General features: G+C 36.5%; 1 protein-coding gene across 1 annotated transcript in view; it reads right to left on the reverse strand.

Annotated features, from left to right (window-relative positions):
• The window catches only part of LOC144373096 (1-phosphatidylinositol 3-phosphate 5-kinase-like), a 31,046-nt gene extending 16,212 nt beyond the window's left edge, over window positions 1–14,834 (reverse strand). The window contains 6 exon segments of the mRNA XM_078036204.1: window positions 5,297–5,468; window positions 6,390–6,508; window positions 9,805–9,868; window positions 9,870–9,955; window positions 11,303–11,483; window positions 14,792–14,834. Coding sequence (XP_077892330.1) covers window positions 5,297–5,468; window positions 6,390–6,508; window positions 9,805–9,868; window positions 9,870–9,955; window positions 11,303–11,474 — 613 coding nt within the window. The 5' untranslated portion in view covers window positions 11,475–11,483; window positions 14,792–14,834.
• Between the last annotated feature and the right edge of the window lie 1,474 nt (window positions 14,835–16,308).

The following is a 16,308-nucleotide window of genomic DNA, read 5'->3' on the forward strand; positions in this document are numbered from 1 at the left end:
ATTTAACAATTCTACCTTAATTATTTATTACCACTACTACTAAAAATCTGAAGTGACAGAAAAGATTTCTAAAAGTTCACTGTACTGCTTTTGCCACAATTTCACCAACTATAATAATACCTCTGTTTTATTTTAAAACTACTATTATATAATACTTAATTTTATTAAACTATACATGTATCTTAATCAAAATAAAATGTCAGTTGTTGATATACTAATTTCTGTCATGACAATTTAAAAGATAAAATCTATTAAAACTATTAAAAAAAATAGATCTGCATCCACTTCAATCAGGACCCCAGAAAACAGTAACAACAAAGTGAACACCAGTCTAGGATAATCAAAGCACTAGGATAATTACCATCAACTGACCAAGGCAGAATTTCAGTGAGGATGTGAAATTACTTCCTTCCTGAAAGACCTACAGATTACCATTACAAAAGTGGGTTTGTTTCTTACACTATTAAAGGAAATCTCCCTGAACCAGTCAGCTCTCAAAACTAAACTTATCAAACCAATAAAGACAGTCAAGCCTGACCAGGAAAGTTTCATTTCATTAGAACATTCATCAGCAAAGGCCACTACACATATAAGTGTATTATATGATGGAAAAATAAAGGCTGATGAGACACAGTCCTGCCACCAGAGAACTCACAGTATACTGGAGATGATGGACATATATAATTTAAAATGCTGCATGATGAATGCATAGATATTACTTTTACTATTACCATAATAATTGCTTAATATTCATGGATCCTTTGATATGTGCCAGACATTGTTCCAGGTATTCTACATTTATTCAGCGTCTCAATGTGCAATTGTGCACTAAATATATGATTCCCATTTGTGATGGTTAATCTCGGGTCAACTTGGCTAGACAAGGGGTTTGGTCAAGTAATCTAAACAGTTATCTTGGGTTGAGGGGTGCAGGGAGTATGATTAATATTCACAAATACTGAAGTAAAGCAAATTATTCTCCATAAGGTAGTGAGTCTCATCCAATCAGTTAAAGGTCTGAGGAGGTAAGACTAACGTTTCCAGAATAAAAAGAAAATACTGCAAGGCAGAAATCCTATAGAAGTTTTCAGCCTGCTAGCCTCCTTGAGAATTTCAGACTTGCCAGCCCTTCACAATCATTAAATCACTTGAGCCAATACCTTAAAATACAGATAAACTTCTCTCACTCATTTGCTCAGTGTGTGTGTATAACTCCATTCATTCTGTTTCTTTAAAGAATTCTCACTAATGCAGATTTTGGTACTGTTATGTTTGAATATAAGATGTCCCTCAAAAGCTCCTGTAGTAATGCAGTAATAAGGTGAAATGACTGGATTGTGAGAGCTGTAACCTGATCAGTCTAGCCTAGTTTAAATGGACCTCCTGGTAACTGTAGGTAACTTGTATGTGGCTGAAGGAGGTAGGTCATTAGGTTCATGTCTTTCCTCTGCTTCCTGACCCTACCATGAACTAAGCAGCTTTCCTTCACCACTCCCTTCTGCCATGAAGCTCCATCTCATCTCAGGCCCAGAGCAGTGGACTCAATTGACCATGGATTAAACTTCTGGAACCAGGAGCCAAAATAAACTTTCCCTCCTCTATATTGTTTTTGTCAGGTATTTTTTGTCACCAGACACACAAACATAACTAAAACTGGTAAAAAGAATGGTTCCAAAGGAAAAGAATTTTAAGGATAAGGTTCCTGAATGGGCTTTCATGTTTCTAGAACTGGTTCTCTGATTGGACTGAAAGGCACTAATGATTTTATTTCTAACAGCAAAGAGAATATTGATAATCTATGGTGTGCTTAGCAATACAAACATGCAAAATATCACCTATGTATGGATATTCCTAATCAAATACTTATAAGAAGCAAGATTATGAGTTACTATGTATTTAATCTTTGAACATTTTTCTCAAACTAATAAGTATACTAAGATAAACTTATTGTTCCTAATTGCACTACACAAAGTAGAGAAATAAAATAATAACCTCAGGATTCAAATTCCCAGTTCAAGAACTGAACTAATTAAAAGTTTCTGTCTTCCCTGAAAGAATCCCTTATCTCCTATGGCCTCAGTGCTAAGATTGCTGAATATCTAACCAATTCTCAAAATACAAGTGGCTGAATTAATACACATAACAACAAAGGCAGAGACAGGAGTGATGGATCTGTTCACAAGCCAAAGAACATGAACTACCAGCAACCACCGGAAAATAGGAGAGAAGCCTGGATGAATTCTCCCTTGGAGCCTCCAGAAGGAAGTAAGACTGCCAACACTTTGACTCCAAGCTTTTGGCCCCCAGAAATGCAGAAATGGGAGAACAAATTTCAGTTGTTTAAAAAAAATACCAAACCCATAACTTCAATTACCAATCTTGCAGTATGTCTGCTAATAAAGTGAGGGCACTGATTAGAAAGAAATGGGATCCTGAAAATTAGAATGAAGATATATGGGAAAAGCCAAAAGAAGCTAAGGATATTAAACCCGCAAATCTGAACCTCCTGTCAGAAATAGCCTTTCCAAATCACCCGAAATTAACTCTGCTTTGCTTCAGGAATTTGTAATGCCCTCCCTTGAGTTAGGTGCCTTGCAAGACACTTCTAATTCCCCTCAAGATCTATTCCTAGTACCTCCATCCCATAGTCAAGTCCTGTCAGGACTTAAAGGTAAGGTACAAAGTAAGACCAATGAGGATGTATGTGGTATACCCGAAGAACCACATGACTATTCCAATTAATATAGACAAAAACCCAAGGAATGTGTGAGACGGCTATTGAAGGTATAGGATAAGAGTGGATAGAAAATTGGTTCAAGTTGAATTTACTGATATGGGTCCACAAAATAGAGATTCCAGATTTAATCTTGCAGCTTGAGAAGTTAAAAAAAAGCTCTTAAGTCTATTTAGTTGACTGGCTAAAAAATATGAATCTTTAAAAGGTGGCTTATATTAAAAATGAAGATAAAATGCCTGAACTTCCCTAATATACTACAGAGCAAGAAATACATGAGCTTAGGAAACAGGAATGAGTCAATTTTGCACATACATAACCACACTCCCTCTCTCTTATTATGTGATGCTCTGCATGACCTTTGGGCTCTGCTAGCAAGAAAGACATCACCAGAGGAGTACCCTAGACCTTGTACCTCTACAATCAACAAAAACAGGTATTTGGGTTTTTTTTTTTTCCTGACGCCAATTATGAAACAGGGATTGGTATGTACTGGTTTGGCTAACGTAGCCAAACTTGCAGAGGAACTAAGTACAGCTCAATTCATTGTTCAACAGCTACTGGGTTTATTTGGTCAAGATACTCATAATATGGAAGCAGAATATCTCATACCTGTTGTATTTGGAGCCAACACCAGGAACTAAAAGCTAAAGTAAACAAAAGACTTTCTTCCTGATAACTTGAATAATCTGGATGTGGACAAAACCACTGGGACCTAGTTATGATTTGATTATTTATAAAGTAATGCTAATTGTGCTAATACTTGGAAAGCATAAAAAATCTAGTTGTAAGTGATAGTAGTGTTTGATTTGACAGAAAACTAAAGTAAACTTTTAATAATAGTCTCTCTTTACATATGACTTAAGGAATTTATCTATGGATATTAGTAACCTTTTTCTGATTTGCCCATAATAAATCATACTTGGTCACACACATAAAATAGAGTGGATTTGACATATAAAACCTGCTCCCTTATCCCTGAAAGATATACCTTTCAGCACAACCATGAAACATAAATTTGTGAGGGGAGACTCAGAATCCCTGAAGGGCTCTGGCTGCTATTGCTTTTCTTTTTAGATAAGAAATTACTGCTACCACTGAACCAGGAAAACCAAATGCAATTGGGATAACTGGATCCTCAGGTATCAGGGGCCAAAAAGATTTATGGCCTTTGAATACTGTGACTGTACAATTAAAGCAAGGAAACAGTCAACTTTTTCAGGGATTACCAACACTAACTCTAAACTGAAACTAATTCCAAGGACTCAAACATCACTCTTGTTCACCAGTCACAGCAGAGGCTTAGAAAGGCATGGCAACTGATGGGAGTTTTAGCTCAGGTACATGTGACAGTGAGTTTAGTGGGTCCCCAAAGCCCATTCTATGGTTATTTCATCAGTTCTAGAATATATAATTGATATAGACATATTCAGCAACTGGTAAAATCTATACATTGATTCCTTAACCTCTATTATGGTGCTTCTGGCCTCCAGAACTGTAAGACAATAAATTTCTATTGTTCTAAGCCACTCAGCCTGTACTTTGTTATGGTAGTCCTAAGAGACTAAAATGCCAGCCAGGCATGGAACACACACCTAAAATCCCAGTGACACAGGAGGCTGAGGTAGGATAATCACAAGTTCAAGGCCAGCCTCAGCAATTCAGCAAGTCCCTCTTTCAAAATTAAAAAAAAAAAAGACCAGGGATCTAGCTCAGTGGTTAAGTGCCTCAATAAAAAGGAAAGAAATCAATCCTAACCGTATGAGATAGATTTTATCCTAAGGGTAATGGTAGCTCTGAAAAGGTATTTATACTAAGAGTACTAAGCAGGGAAATAACCTGACATGATCAATTGGCATTCTACAAATACTGACTTGAATATGAAAAATGAATTCAAGATAGGGAAAAACTAGGAGTAAGAACATCTATTAAAAGCTCTAGTCAATCTGGATGAAAGATAATGAACTCTGTAGCAATTTTAGTTTCTTTTTCTTTCAAGTGAATGAAAGCAAAAGGAAAATCTATACAATAACAAAAATAACATGAGAGAAGTCAAGAGCATTTTCTTGAGTAATTTCGGTCCACCTTCCACTCCAAATCACTGCATAAATCCACACACCATTGTCAGCTTTCTTCTGTTTCAACAAATAACTTGAATTTTCAGTATTGCTAAAATTTGACTATGTTCCTTATGGAAGAATAAGAGTAAGATACAATTTGCCAAAACATAGTGTCATATAAGTCAAGAAAAAACTTTAAAAATAAGAACTCTCATAATAATGTAAATTAGAAATCTACTCTAACCATCTTGTCTGATAACTTTTAACATCCCTGGAGCTTTCTGCTAGTATCTATGATACACTGTCTTTTATTCTAGTTATTTTTTTAACTTTCCATCTACTTTATCACTTGACTGTGAAGCGCTGTCACCCTCACAATTGCATCCCCACGCCTTACACACAAGGCCCAAAATAAAAATTGTCTTATTGTTGGTCCTGTATTATAATTATTTTATACTTATGACCTTTAAAAATTGTAATACTGTCAATAAAATGCATTTACCTGTATAGCCCATAAATTTTCCAGGGATTTCTTGATTACAGCAATGACTGCAGAAAATCTGCCCACATAGTTGGCAATGGTGTCTGCGCCTAAAGGTTGTGAATTTTTCACTACAGTCATAGCACTCTTTACATTGGCTATCTGGCATCCAGTATTGCTTTAGGTCACTATCCTATAACAATAAAAATGTGTGAAGACTTCTTGAAAATACTGATTTTTATATTGTAATGGCAAATAAAATCCTTGAAGATTTTTTTTACAGAAATGAGAAGTTAATTCTAAAATTCATAAGAAATTCAAAAGACCAAAATGACCAAGAACAATCCTGAAGAATAAAACAGGATTTACATTACCATCTTTCAAGGCTTATTCAAAAGCTATATAATTTTAAATAGTACTGGTGCAAGGACAAAAAAAATGGAGATATGGAACAGAAAAAAGTAGCTTAGCATACACTAATGTGTACATGATTTTTGTGATAAGATTTACAGCACAATCAATGACAGATGGTCTTTCAAAAACTATGGTGCTATCCTCATGTCCATTATATCCAAATAGACATGAAAATAAAAGGAAACTTGACCCTATTTATTCACACAAATAATAAAGCTTCTTAAAAAGAATCATAGGGGTATATCTACAGATCCTGGCCTGAAACTAGCCTTAAAAGGAGAAAAAAACACTAGCCTTAAAAGGAGAAAAAAAACTGATACAATAAACCACATTAAAGTTAAGAACTTAGGTTAAAAAATTGTGATTTTCACAACTGAAATAAACAATAAATATACTATCATTTTATTCTTTATTTTTGGTACCAGGGATTGAACCCAGGGGCACTCAACCTCTGAACCACATCCCCAGCCCTTTCTTATATTTCATTTAAAGATAGAGTCTCATTAAGTTGCTGAGGCTGGTTTTGAACTCAAGATTCTCCTGCCTCAGCCTCCCAAGACTCTGGTATTACAGGTCTGTACCACCACACCCAGCTTAACAAATACATTTTCTTTCAACTCATATTATGTCATTTTTCAGTGGGAATGGTATGATCCCAAAAAGTATGTAAGAATAAATCTTCCAAAGCACTAATTATTACCTGGCTTTTTCCCTCCATGATTTCTTTGAGACATTTTAATACTGTGCTGAGGCTTCGAAGCTGAACAGCTGTACGAGGATCATGACCTCCAAAGGTAGGTTCTGCTTTCCTTCTTGTATCTGAGTCATATTAAAAAAAAAAAAAAAAGATAGAACAACAAAGGCAATCTTGTTAACGGTTCATTGTGTCTATATAAAACACTGCATCTATGTGATGTGAAGTGCTTTTATTACTTGTATTCTCCCAACCAGTGACATAGGTTGAGAGTTAAGGGTGGTCTTTATAAGGGTAACAGACTGTTGAAAGTATTTCTTATTGCCATGTAAAATACTATTTCACAAGCAAGTAAGAGCTATCTAAGACAAGAACTATCTGAGCTGATGGTTTGGAGGCCTAAAACAGCAGCATCATCTACATGGTCAGAATTCAGTAATGATTTCTTTTGCTCTTTGGTCCCAACCTATAATAAATACCTGCTGGACATTTAACAGAAGAAAAAGCAACTCCAGAGGATTAAACACTAGCCATAAAAGGAGTAAAAAAAAAAACTTGATAAAATAAACCACATTAAAGTTAAGAATTTAGGTTAAAAAATGTGGTTAGTTTAGCTTAGTCTCTATAGTCAAATAGGTAAGCAATAGGATCAAATGGTTCACTTCTGGGGCTAATCATCAAAAGGAAATAACTCACCCCTAAAGATTCTGATAGAGGGCTGAGGTTGTGGCTCATCGGTAGAGCACTCGCCTAGCATGTTTGATCCTCAGCACCACATAAAAATAAATAAAACAAAGGTATTGTGTCTAGCTACAACTAATATATATATATATATATATATATATATATATATATATATATATATATATATATATATTTAATATTTATTTAGTTCTCGGCAGACACAACATCTTTGTTGGTATGTGGTGCTGAGGATCGAACCCGGGTCGCACGCATGCCAGGCGAGCGCGCTACCGCTTGAGCCACATCCCCAGCCCAAATAAATATATTTTTAAAAAAATATTCTGATAGAATTCAAAACATCCAAGAGGGTAGATTTGACCATGATAAAATCTGACAAATGTCCAAGCATATTATAACTGCCAGAGAATTGCTAAAACTCTAGTCCTATCCTTCTATATTGTACCCAACCCAACCCTGTAGTTCCAAACTGAAAGGGTCAGGTATTTTGGTCATAGTGACAAAAAGTTAAGACACACCAGCTGTTTCAAAACCTAAGGGTGAACAGGAGGTGATCTGACAAAAAAGATGAGTTATCTGACTATGGACTGACACCTCTGTAACCATGAACCCAAAATAAACTTTTCTTACAAGTTGTTCCTGTCAGGTATTTTGGTCATAGTGACAAAAAGTTAAGACCTCCAGCTGTTTCACTGAAATGGCAATACTAAACATAAATCTATCTATAATAAAACAAGCCCAGATTCTAGCTTTGTAACCAGAATGGTAGATGCCCACCAAAAGTGCCACTAGTAGGTAACTGTTCTTGTGGACCAAAACTACTGCAATTTCTATTCCTGGATTAGTGTTATGGTTTTGATATGAGGTGTTCCTGAATGACTCAAATTAGTTAACGCACGAATATTCAGAGATGAAATGTTTAGGCTATGGACACTATAATCTTATCAGTAAATCAATCCATTTAATGGATTAATAATCTGAATGGATTACTGGGTGGTAATTACAGGCAGCTGGGACATGACTGGAAAAAGGAGGCCAGTAGGGGTATATCCTTAGGCCTTATATTTTGTTCCTAGCTACTCACTCTCTCTACTTCCTAACTGCCAAGAGCTGAGCAGCTTTCCTCTACCAAGTCCTTCTATTATAACATTCTGCCTTGCCTCAGGCCCAGTGTAATGGAGTTGGCTGACTATGGAGTGAAACCTCTGAAACCATGAACCCAAAATAAACTTTTCTTAAAAGTTGTTCCTATCAGGTATTTTGGTCATAGTGACAAAAAGTTAAGACACTCCAGCTGTTTCAAAATCTAAGGGTGAATAGGAGGTGATCTGACAAAAAAGATGAACATCCAATTAGCTTAAACACTCTAGTCTAATAACCCATGGAGCTCCCACTAACCTAAACAGACTGCAGTTATTTCTAAGGTTTCAAGTACCCACAGGCAACTGCAGTCTAAAAATTTTAACATTTGTCTCATTCTTTCAAGAGAAAGAGACAACAATCGCATAATTTTTAATATATTTATTGTCATACTTATTTTTGTTACTCTCTTTCTATGCCTAATTTACAAGTTAAACTTTATCACAGATGTGCACATATGGGGATAAAAAGCATAGGGTCTGGTACTATCTGTGGTTTCAAGCCTCTACTGGTACAGAAAAGAAGGGAGGTTTAGAGTGTACCCCTGCAGATAACAGGAACTACTATAAAATGGAAAATCTGGGGCTGGGGTTGTAGCTCAGTGGTAAAGCACTTGCCTAGCATGCATCAGGCACTCAGCTCGATTCTGAGCACCACAAACAGATAAATAAAATAAAGGTCCATCAACAACAACAACAACAACAACAAAATAATAATAATTTAAAAAATAAAATGGAAAATCTGCCTCAAACTCACTATTTGCCAGATTTATATTAGGTGTGCTTTGTTTTAGTTGGGTGGAAAATAAAAGATTACAAAGAAATGAGAGGTTGATATCTAAATCCAAATTTACAAAGAATTATCTAAAACAATTTAATGAAATAATCACTGTATCTAAACTGCACTTATTTTTAAACACTTTGAAAACTTTTTATCTTAATTTAGCATTAGTAATACCTCAGAGGTGGTACTAAAATGTAAGTATTAGAACGACCAAATTATTCTTGAGTCTCAAAATATAAAGCAACTATCCATGAATTATAAGTTGAAAAAGGAGACAAAGCTGTGAGAATTATAATGGCAATGCTCCGCATACCGGCAACAACAAACTGTGAAGCCCCTTGCATTTAGCTACTTAGAAATACAAGTTTGCACCCAACAAAGGACACAGGCCAAGAGCAAGTGGCAGCCCAGCAATGGAGTTGAAGAATTCTGCAGCCAGAGGCATGCACATCACATTTCACTAGCACCCAAATACAGACACAGAATTCATTCACAAGACTGAAACTAACCTGTGATCTCCTGGGGATGCTGCAAATTGTTCTCTGCGGAAACTCAAGCAAGTAATTAATCAAAAAGCAGCCAAGAGGTCTCTTGTTTGCCTAAATCAAAGTTTAGTGACATGTTTAAGAGCTTTTATTCAGATATCAACAAATTCTTTCACTAATTAAGTAATAGTTTTATTTATTCTGGAGAGTACCTGACTATTCCAAACAACAAGAAAGTTACGTCAATAAATAACTTGGGAAACAATGACTGTGAAAGATCTTAGAAGAATGAAATAAGAACACTGTTTTACCTAACACTGAAGAGCGTCGCTGAAGTTCCTCATTAAGCTGTTTTTTATAAGGAACAGGTGACCTCAACTGATTGTGTCCTTGAAGGGAGCTGAGGGCTGGACCAACTTCCACTGGGAGAAGGGTGCTCTCCTTGGCTCCCTTCTCCTCTCTCTGTAGAGCAAAAGAAAGGTTGACATTATTTGAAAAATTGAGACACAAGAATTCAGCAAAGAGAAAACAGCAAAGAGAAAACATGAAATTTTCCAGACAACTATATTATATATATACATACATACACACACACATAGATATATATATATACTTATATATATGTATGTATATATTACATGCATAATTTAAAATTAGGCTTTTGGATTTTTTTAAAAGAAAGAAATCCAAAGAGTAGAGCAAAATTATAAGCCAATAATCACACTCTTGGTATATGTGATTTTCTGTTTTACTTTTCATTTGAAATTTGAGGAAACAGAATGCAAGCTTTTTACACAAAGGCCCAGAATTTTTGCTGTGTTTATGGAAGAGATTCCTTGTACTATTGAAACAGCACCCAATATAGTAGCTGCTCAATAAACGTTTACTAAATAGAGTATTATCTTATAAAGAGTCTACATAACATAATATCTTAGATGGAATCTTATAACAATAAAAGGACATTATGTAAAAATTTTAAAACTCTGAATAAAATACATACAGTAGTTAGTGAAAATTGTAAAATCTTTACATTAGTGCAGTAATACTGAGAGTATAGTAATACTAACCTAAGATGTTAATAATAGCAGAAACTGAATGTATGGGTAAACTAAGTGCTCTGCATTATCTTTCCAATTTTTCTATAAATCTAATAAAACTGTTTTAAAAATTAAAGCTTACTTTTTAAAAATTATCATCTTAAAAATGTACCAAGTTTTTACAGTACTTTCAATCTAACCATTAATAAACTTAATTAGAACTATCAAAATTTCTACTGAGGGGCTAGGGTTGTGGCTCAGTGATAAAGTGTTTGCCTCGCATGTGTGAGGCACTGGGTTCGATCCTCAGCACTACATAAAAACAAGTTAAACAAAATAAAGGTGTTGTATCCACCTACAACTAAAAACAATATTTTAAAAAAAATTCTACCTAGTCTGGGCTCAATGGCACACATTTTTAATCCCAGCAACTCAGGAGGCTGACACAGGAAGATCACAAGTTCAAAGCCAGCCTCAGGAAATTAGTGACACTGTAAGCAACTCAGCAAGACAAGCTCTTGCTCTGTCTTTAAATAAAATATAAAACAGGGCTGGGGATGTGTTCAGTGGTTAAGCACCCCTGGGTTCAACAGTACCCCCCCAAAAAAAAAAGAAATCTAGCTTTTTCTTCTTAAGCAGAAAAATCTGGTGATACATGAATAAAGCTCCTTGTTAATATTTCACTTTCTCACAAAGATACAGCATGAAAGTTGAATAAGGAAACTATAAAGAATCAAAACTAAGTTTTCTGATCCTTAATAGTAAGTCTCACCTTTGTTCGATTGAAAAAGATTTACAAAAGAACTATATGCTGATTTAAAAGAAGGTTCATCCTGGTCAGGAGTCAAAGGTTTAAAGTGTGTAAGATGAGAAGGACTGGTAGGAGGTCGAGGCAAATCATTAGCAGAGTCCAGTGTTGGGGAAGTCTTATCATCTGTGGCCATTTCATGAGTCTGCAAAAGAAAAAAAAAAGTTACTGTTTCAGAAGCCAAAAGTTAATTTCAAACAATATGCATATATCTGGAAGATCCTATTCTGTGAGAGTTTTTACTTATGAAAACCAAAGAGTCAGTGAATTTAGCTTAGCATACTCAAGTGAAGGTTTAAAAACACTGCTGTCTAAATCAAATCTCAACACCTAAAACTGATGGTCAACATAATTTCAAACATTACTATTAAAATCATTTTAAAATTTTTAAATTAAAAAATTTGCAGGTAAGGCATAAATGTGAGCAGGCAAAGAAGAAAAATATTTTCGTATCTGTACAAATTTTGGGGAAAAAAAGGTACTTAATAGTTTTTTAAAGTTATAGGGGGAAACTGGTTTTATGCCAACATATAAATTCCTCCATCTTACTTATTTCAGCTTTTCCCTCTAAAAATATAACAAAAAATTATCTACCTAAAGAAAGGAAATAAAATAGTCATCCTTTAATGACATTTCTATATAAACTCAACAATTAGCTCAAGTTACACCTTATTTGAATATTGACAACTATTCAAATCAATAAGCTATGCTCCATCATGTTTCCTCCCAGGAATATGAACTTGCTATTTTCCCCTTTAACCCTATATAAATATCAAGATAAAGATCTTCCTAAAGGACTTTTTCCCCTAAATTACCAAAAATCATAATTCAGCCAAAGCAGTAAATCTCCACATCAGAGTTTACCAAAAAAGCACCGATTTATATTTTGCTATTCGGAGTTATAGTTCAACCAGAAGAACAATGCATACCTCTAGTTAGTCATTAAAATGCTTTAGTTTCTAATATAATTTACATTTTTAAAAAGAGGACATTACACTCTTGTAAATGCTTTGCTTCTCTGAAATCATATGCACCATCTCATTTTATTTTTACAATCCTGGAAGGTACATAAAGCAGTCCTCATTACATTTTTATCTTCAAGGCAACCAAGGTACTCTGAATCTAAAATAACTTTCCTGGGGGGAGGTCACAAAGATAGTTTGGGAACCTGCATCTAATCTCACCACAAAATTCTTTAGATTGAAATTATTTTTGTAGCTTTTCACAGACCTCCAAGTCTAGCCTATAAGCTATTTTCTAGCTACTCAAGACTACTCAAGACTTTGCTTTATTAATAATTTAATTGACTTTTAATTAAAGCACAAATGAAACCACTAACTTAAACAGAATTTTGGCAATAAATATTTATTAGAAGCTGGGGCAGGGAGGAAAAGAAAAAGAGTAAGGGGGGAAAGTGAGAGAAGAGGAGGAGGAAGGAAAAAGGGAAAAGTCTTTAATATCATCTTCTATTGGGGAAAGTAGTTAATAATCCTTCCAAAGTATCATGACACTCCATATTCCAGCTTTAAGACTTAGAAAATAAGATGGTGACTGATTAAGTACAAACTCAAATTTTTGTTCTGTATTTTTTAAAAGAGTACTAGAGATGAAGGACATGATGACAATAGCAACCTCAGACCTCAGAAAACAACCTATATTCTAATTTCAAAAAAGTAATATCAGAAGCAGAGTTAAAAACCTGAATAAAGAGCCTTATAATTACCTTGAATTACTTCTAAAGATCAACTAAACATGAAACTTTTTTTAGGTTTTGGAGATATGAAGATAAAAAATTACAATATTAACATATAGCAAGTATTGTCTCTACAACATAAATACAATCACATGGAGTTATCAATAATAATTACATGATATTGGGATCCTGAAAAAACTACATTACAACTCTAATTTTTTGACAACTCAATAACTGCTTATTATAAAAACTAGGACTCCTTCCTGACAGGTAATTAGAAGTATTTATCTACTTACTCAAAGACCTCTGATGTATCACCAGCACTCCACCTCTTTCCATTTCAAGGTTAGTGTAGTATATGCATATTACCTTGTTATTAAAGCTAATCAGTAGGCTATGGGGTATTAAACGTAAGAAATAAATTGCTCTATCAGCCAATATCAAAATTTTAGTTAGAATATCCAAGTATCAGCCTAGTTATCTCTAAGTAGTTTTTTTTAAAAAAATACTCAAATTTTATCTAATAATGCAGGACAGTTTAATACTAGTAGTGTTGGCTTCCACCAACAAAGAGTTTTGTTGTTGTTGTTGTTCAATTTTTGCCAACAAAAATACTAAAGGAATACCAAAACTGATCCATATTACTCTTTCCAGAAAGAAAGAGGCAGTTCCCAGGAAATTAGTCTTGCCTCTCAGAGGAGTCAACCTACCCAAACTCAAGAAAAAGAAAACTAAGAATATTTTTTGTAAGAATGACAGAGTAGGACCTTTTGGAGAGGCATAAAACGAGATTCAAATAAATCCGAAATAAAATACTGCAAATCTGCCAAAATACTATCTGTATTGTTATTGTACTAATTTTTACTAAATGAATGCACGGAATTAACATCTTAATAATTTAACGTATTATACACAGATACACAGAAATAACCGATTCTGCTTGATACAGAATTCTAGCATTTTTCATATTTCTTGAATGTCTTAATAACAACAAACTCTAAACTAGGCAGAAGACCCCATATTCCTAAAAGTATCCACCCACTTCATTCTCATCCTCTTGCTGAGAACATTCTTTAAGAAAGGGAAGTACTAATTTGGAAACCAAGTCTCCCCAAAACACTTTGAGTTGAAATAAAATCGCCTTTAATAGCAGAAACAAGCTTTTAAGGAGATATACGCATATTTGAAAGCCCAATGTTGTTACCAGTTCTGTAGCTTATGAACTTTCTTTTCCAGCCTAATGATGTACCTCTGACACATGGACCAGAGCTCGTCCACTCAAAGGGAAGAGGGGTGGGCATTCCTCCTCCTAAATAAGTTCGGGCATGAGGGTTAAAAGAGGTGCAAGGGAACTTCAAATGTTTCAAGGAACCCTCTTCAAGAAGGGCCCTACGCGGCTCCCGTTTCACTCGCCAGACTCAGGGCAGCCTGGAATTAGGAAGACCAGCTAATGCTTGGGACAGGTTCTTGGCCTTTCCTGGCCCAGCCACAGCCCCGCGAAGGAGCCCCATCTCTCGCCCTCACCTCAGCTTTCCCCCACCGCTCTGGCCCGCACAGCACCCAAGCCGGCCTTCTTCCCACTATCAGCCCCAGCTGGCCACACCCCGGGCCTCTCCTTTATCTGGGCCTCCCGCCCCGGCCCGGCCTCCCTCCACCCCAACCCCAGCTTCACCCGGCTCAGGTGCAGGGAGCCCGCCCCGGAGCGCAGCGAAGGGTTACTTCAGTCGCTGGCTGTTGCAGCAGGAAGCAAAGATGCTTACTTGGTAGATGCGGCGTCTCCCTTCCCCCCAAGGCTCCGCCCCCCCTTCCTCCTCCCCACCAATCCGCAATCTTTCCTGGGGGCCGACTCCGCCCCCTCCTCCCCGCCCGCTCGGATCAGACGCTCAGGCAGAAAGAGTCCAGCCCAGAGAGTGTCGTCTTGGACCACTTGGCCAAAGCTAGGCCTCCTCCGCCTTTTTTGAGGAAGCCAGGATCACGGCGGGTGTGAGCGTCACGCGTGTGGGTCACCGGATGCGTGCTTGGTGTCCTGGGCACAGGACGGGTGCTGGCTGGGCCGCGGTTACCGTATGTGTTCGACACCGTGAGCACTCTTAATGGGTGACAGTGCTCGGCGTTCTCCTGACCCGGACTTTGACTTATGTAGCGCTGATCAGTGGGTGAGAGCGAAGACGCCGGTGTCAGACTTGCAGGACTCCGACCATAGCTAGGCAAATTCCCCTAGATAAATTGCTAACTTCTTCAGGCGTCAGACCTCTGGTGTGTAAAACGGAGTTAATAACAGCAGTACCCACTTCACATACTTTTTTTTTAAGATTACGTAAAACAGTTCATGAAAAGCGGTTGGCAGAGTGCCTGACCCAGAGTTAGTGATGTTGGCTCTAAGCTTTTCATTCAGGTTTTGAGTTGCAGATGCTAAGGCTAGCTGGATCATCACTTTGATTCAGTAGAAAACATACCAAAACCTGCTGACTGAAATTGTGGGGCTTGGCAGAGGAGCACAGAAAGGAAAGAAATATAAAGGGAAGTTCTATTTTAATTCAGTTCTGGGGATTCTTTTCCTCAGAGAGTTTTGGCAAATCCTCATTCAAGCTTTCTTTGAGATGATCTTTTCATCTGCTAGAGAGTACCACAGAAATCTGTCCTAGTACAAAACCTGGTCACTACCCTCAACTGGGCCCTTCAGCAATCATTCTAGAGAGTGTATTCAGCTTCCCCTTGTCATTCTTCATTACTGCGGTGCCAAACACACACACACACACACACACATATTACCTTGACTAGCATTCTCTAGAGAATCTTATCTAACCAAGTGAAAAAGCCAAGGTTACTTTGGGTGCAATCCTTAACAACCTAACCTCCCCTGCCACAGCTTTTTCCTGCATCCACATATCCACTTCTACCCTGGCCTACCTGGATCCCTCCTCTCTGGTAGAGAGAGGTCTGCTCTTTCCCAGTTCAATCCTCCTGGCACCCAATCTACTCTCCTGTTCCTGGTATCTTGCACTGTATCTTCAACCAATCTTTTCCCAGTGACTCTTTGTTCTCAGCCTATGAACATGCTCAAGTCTCTGCCTTCTAGGAAGAAAAACCAAAAAAAAAACCTTTCTTAAATCAGTCCACCATATATTAATATTTCATAAACCTAAAATAAAGTACAAAATAGACCCAGAGAGCATATGAATAAAGTAGTCATACTAGACAAGAACACCTTAATGTATATAGAAACTCCATGTATGATTAAAAAAATAATAATGAAACATCTATTCAACAAACTATT

This window comes from Ictidomys tridecemlineatus, unplaced genomic scaffold (genome assembly GCF_052094955.1).
Source record: "Ictidomys tridecemlineatus isolate mIctTri1 unplaced genomic scaffold, mIctTri1.hap1 Scaffold_231, whole genome shotgun sequence".
NCBI lineage: Eukaryota > Metazoa > Chordata > Mammalia > Rodentia > Sciuridae > Ictidomys > Ictidomys tridecemlineatus.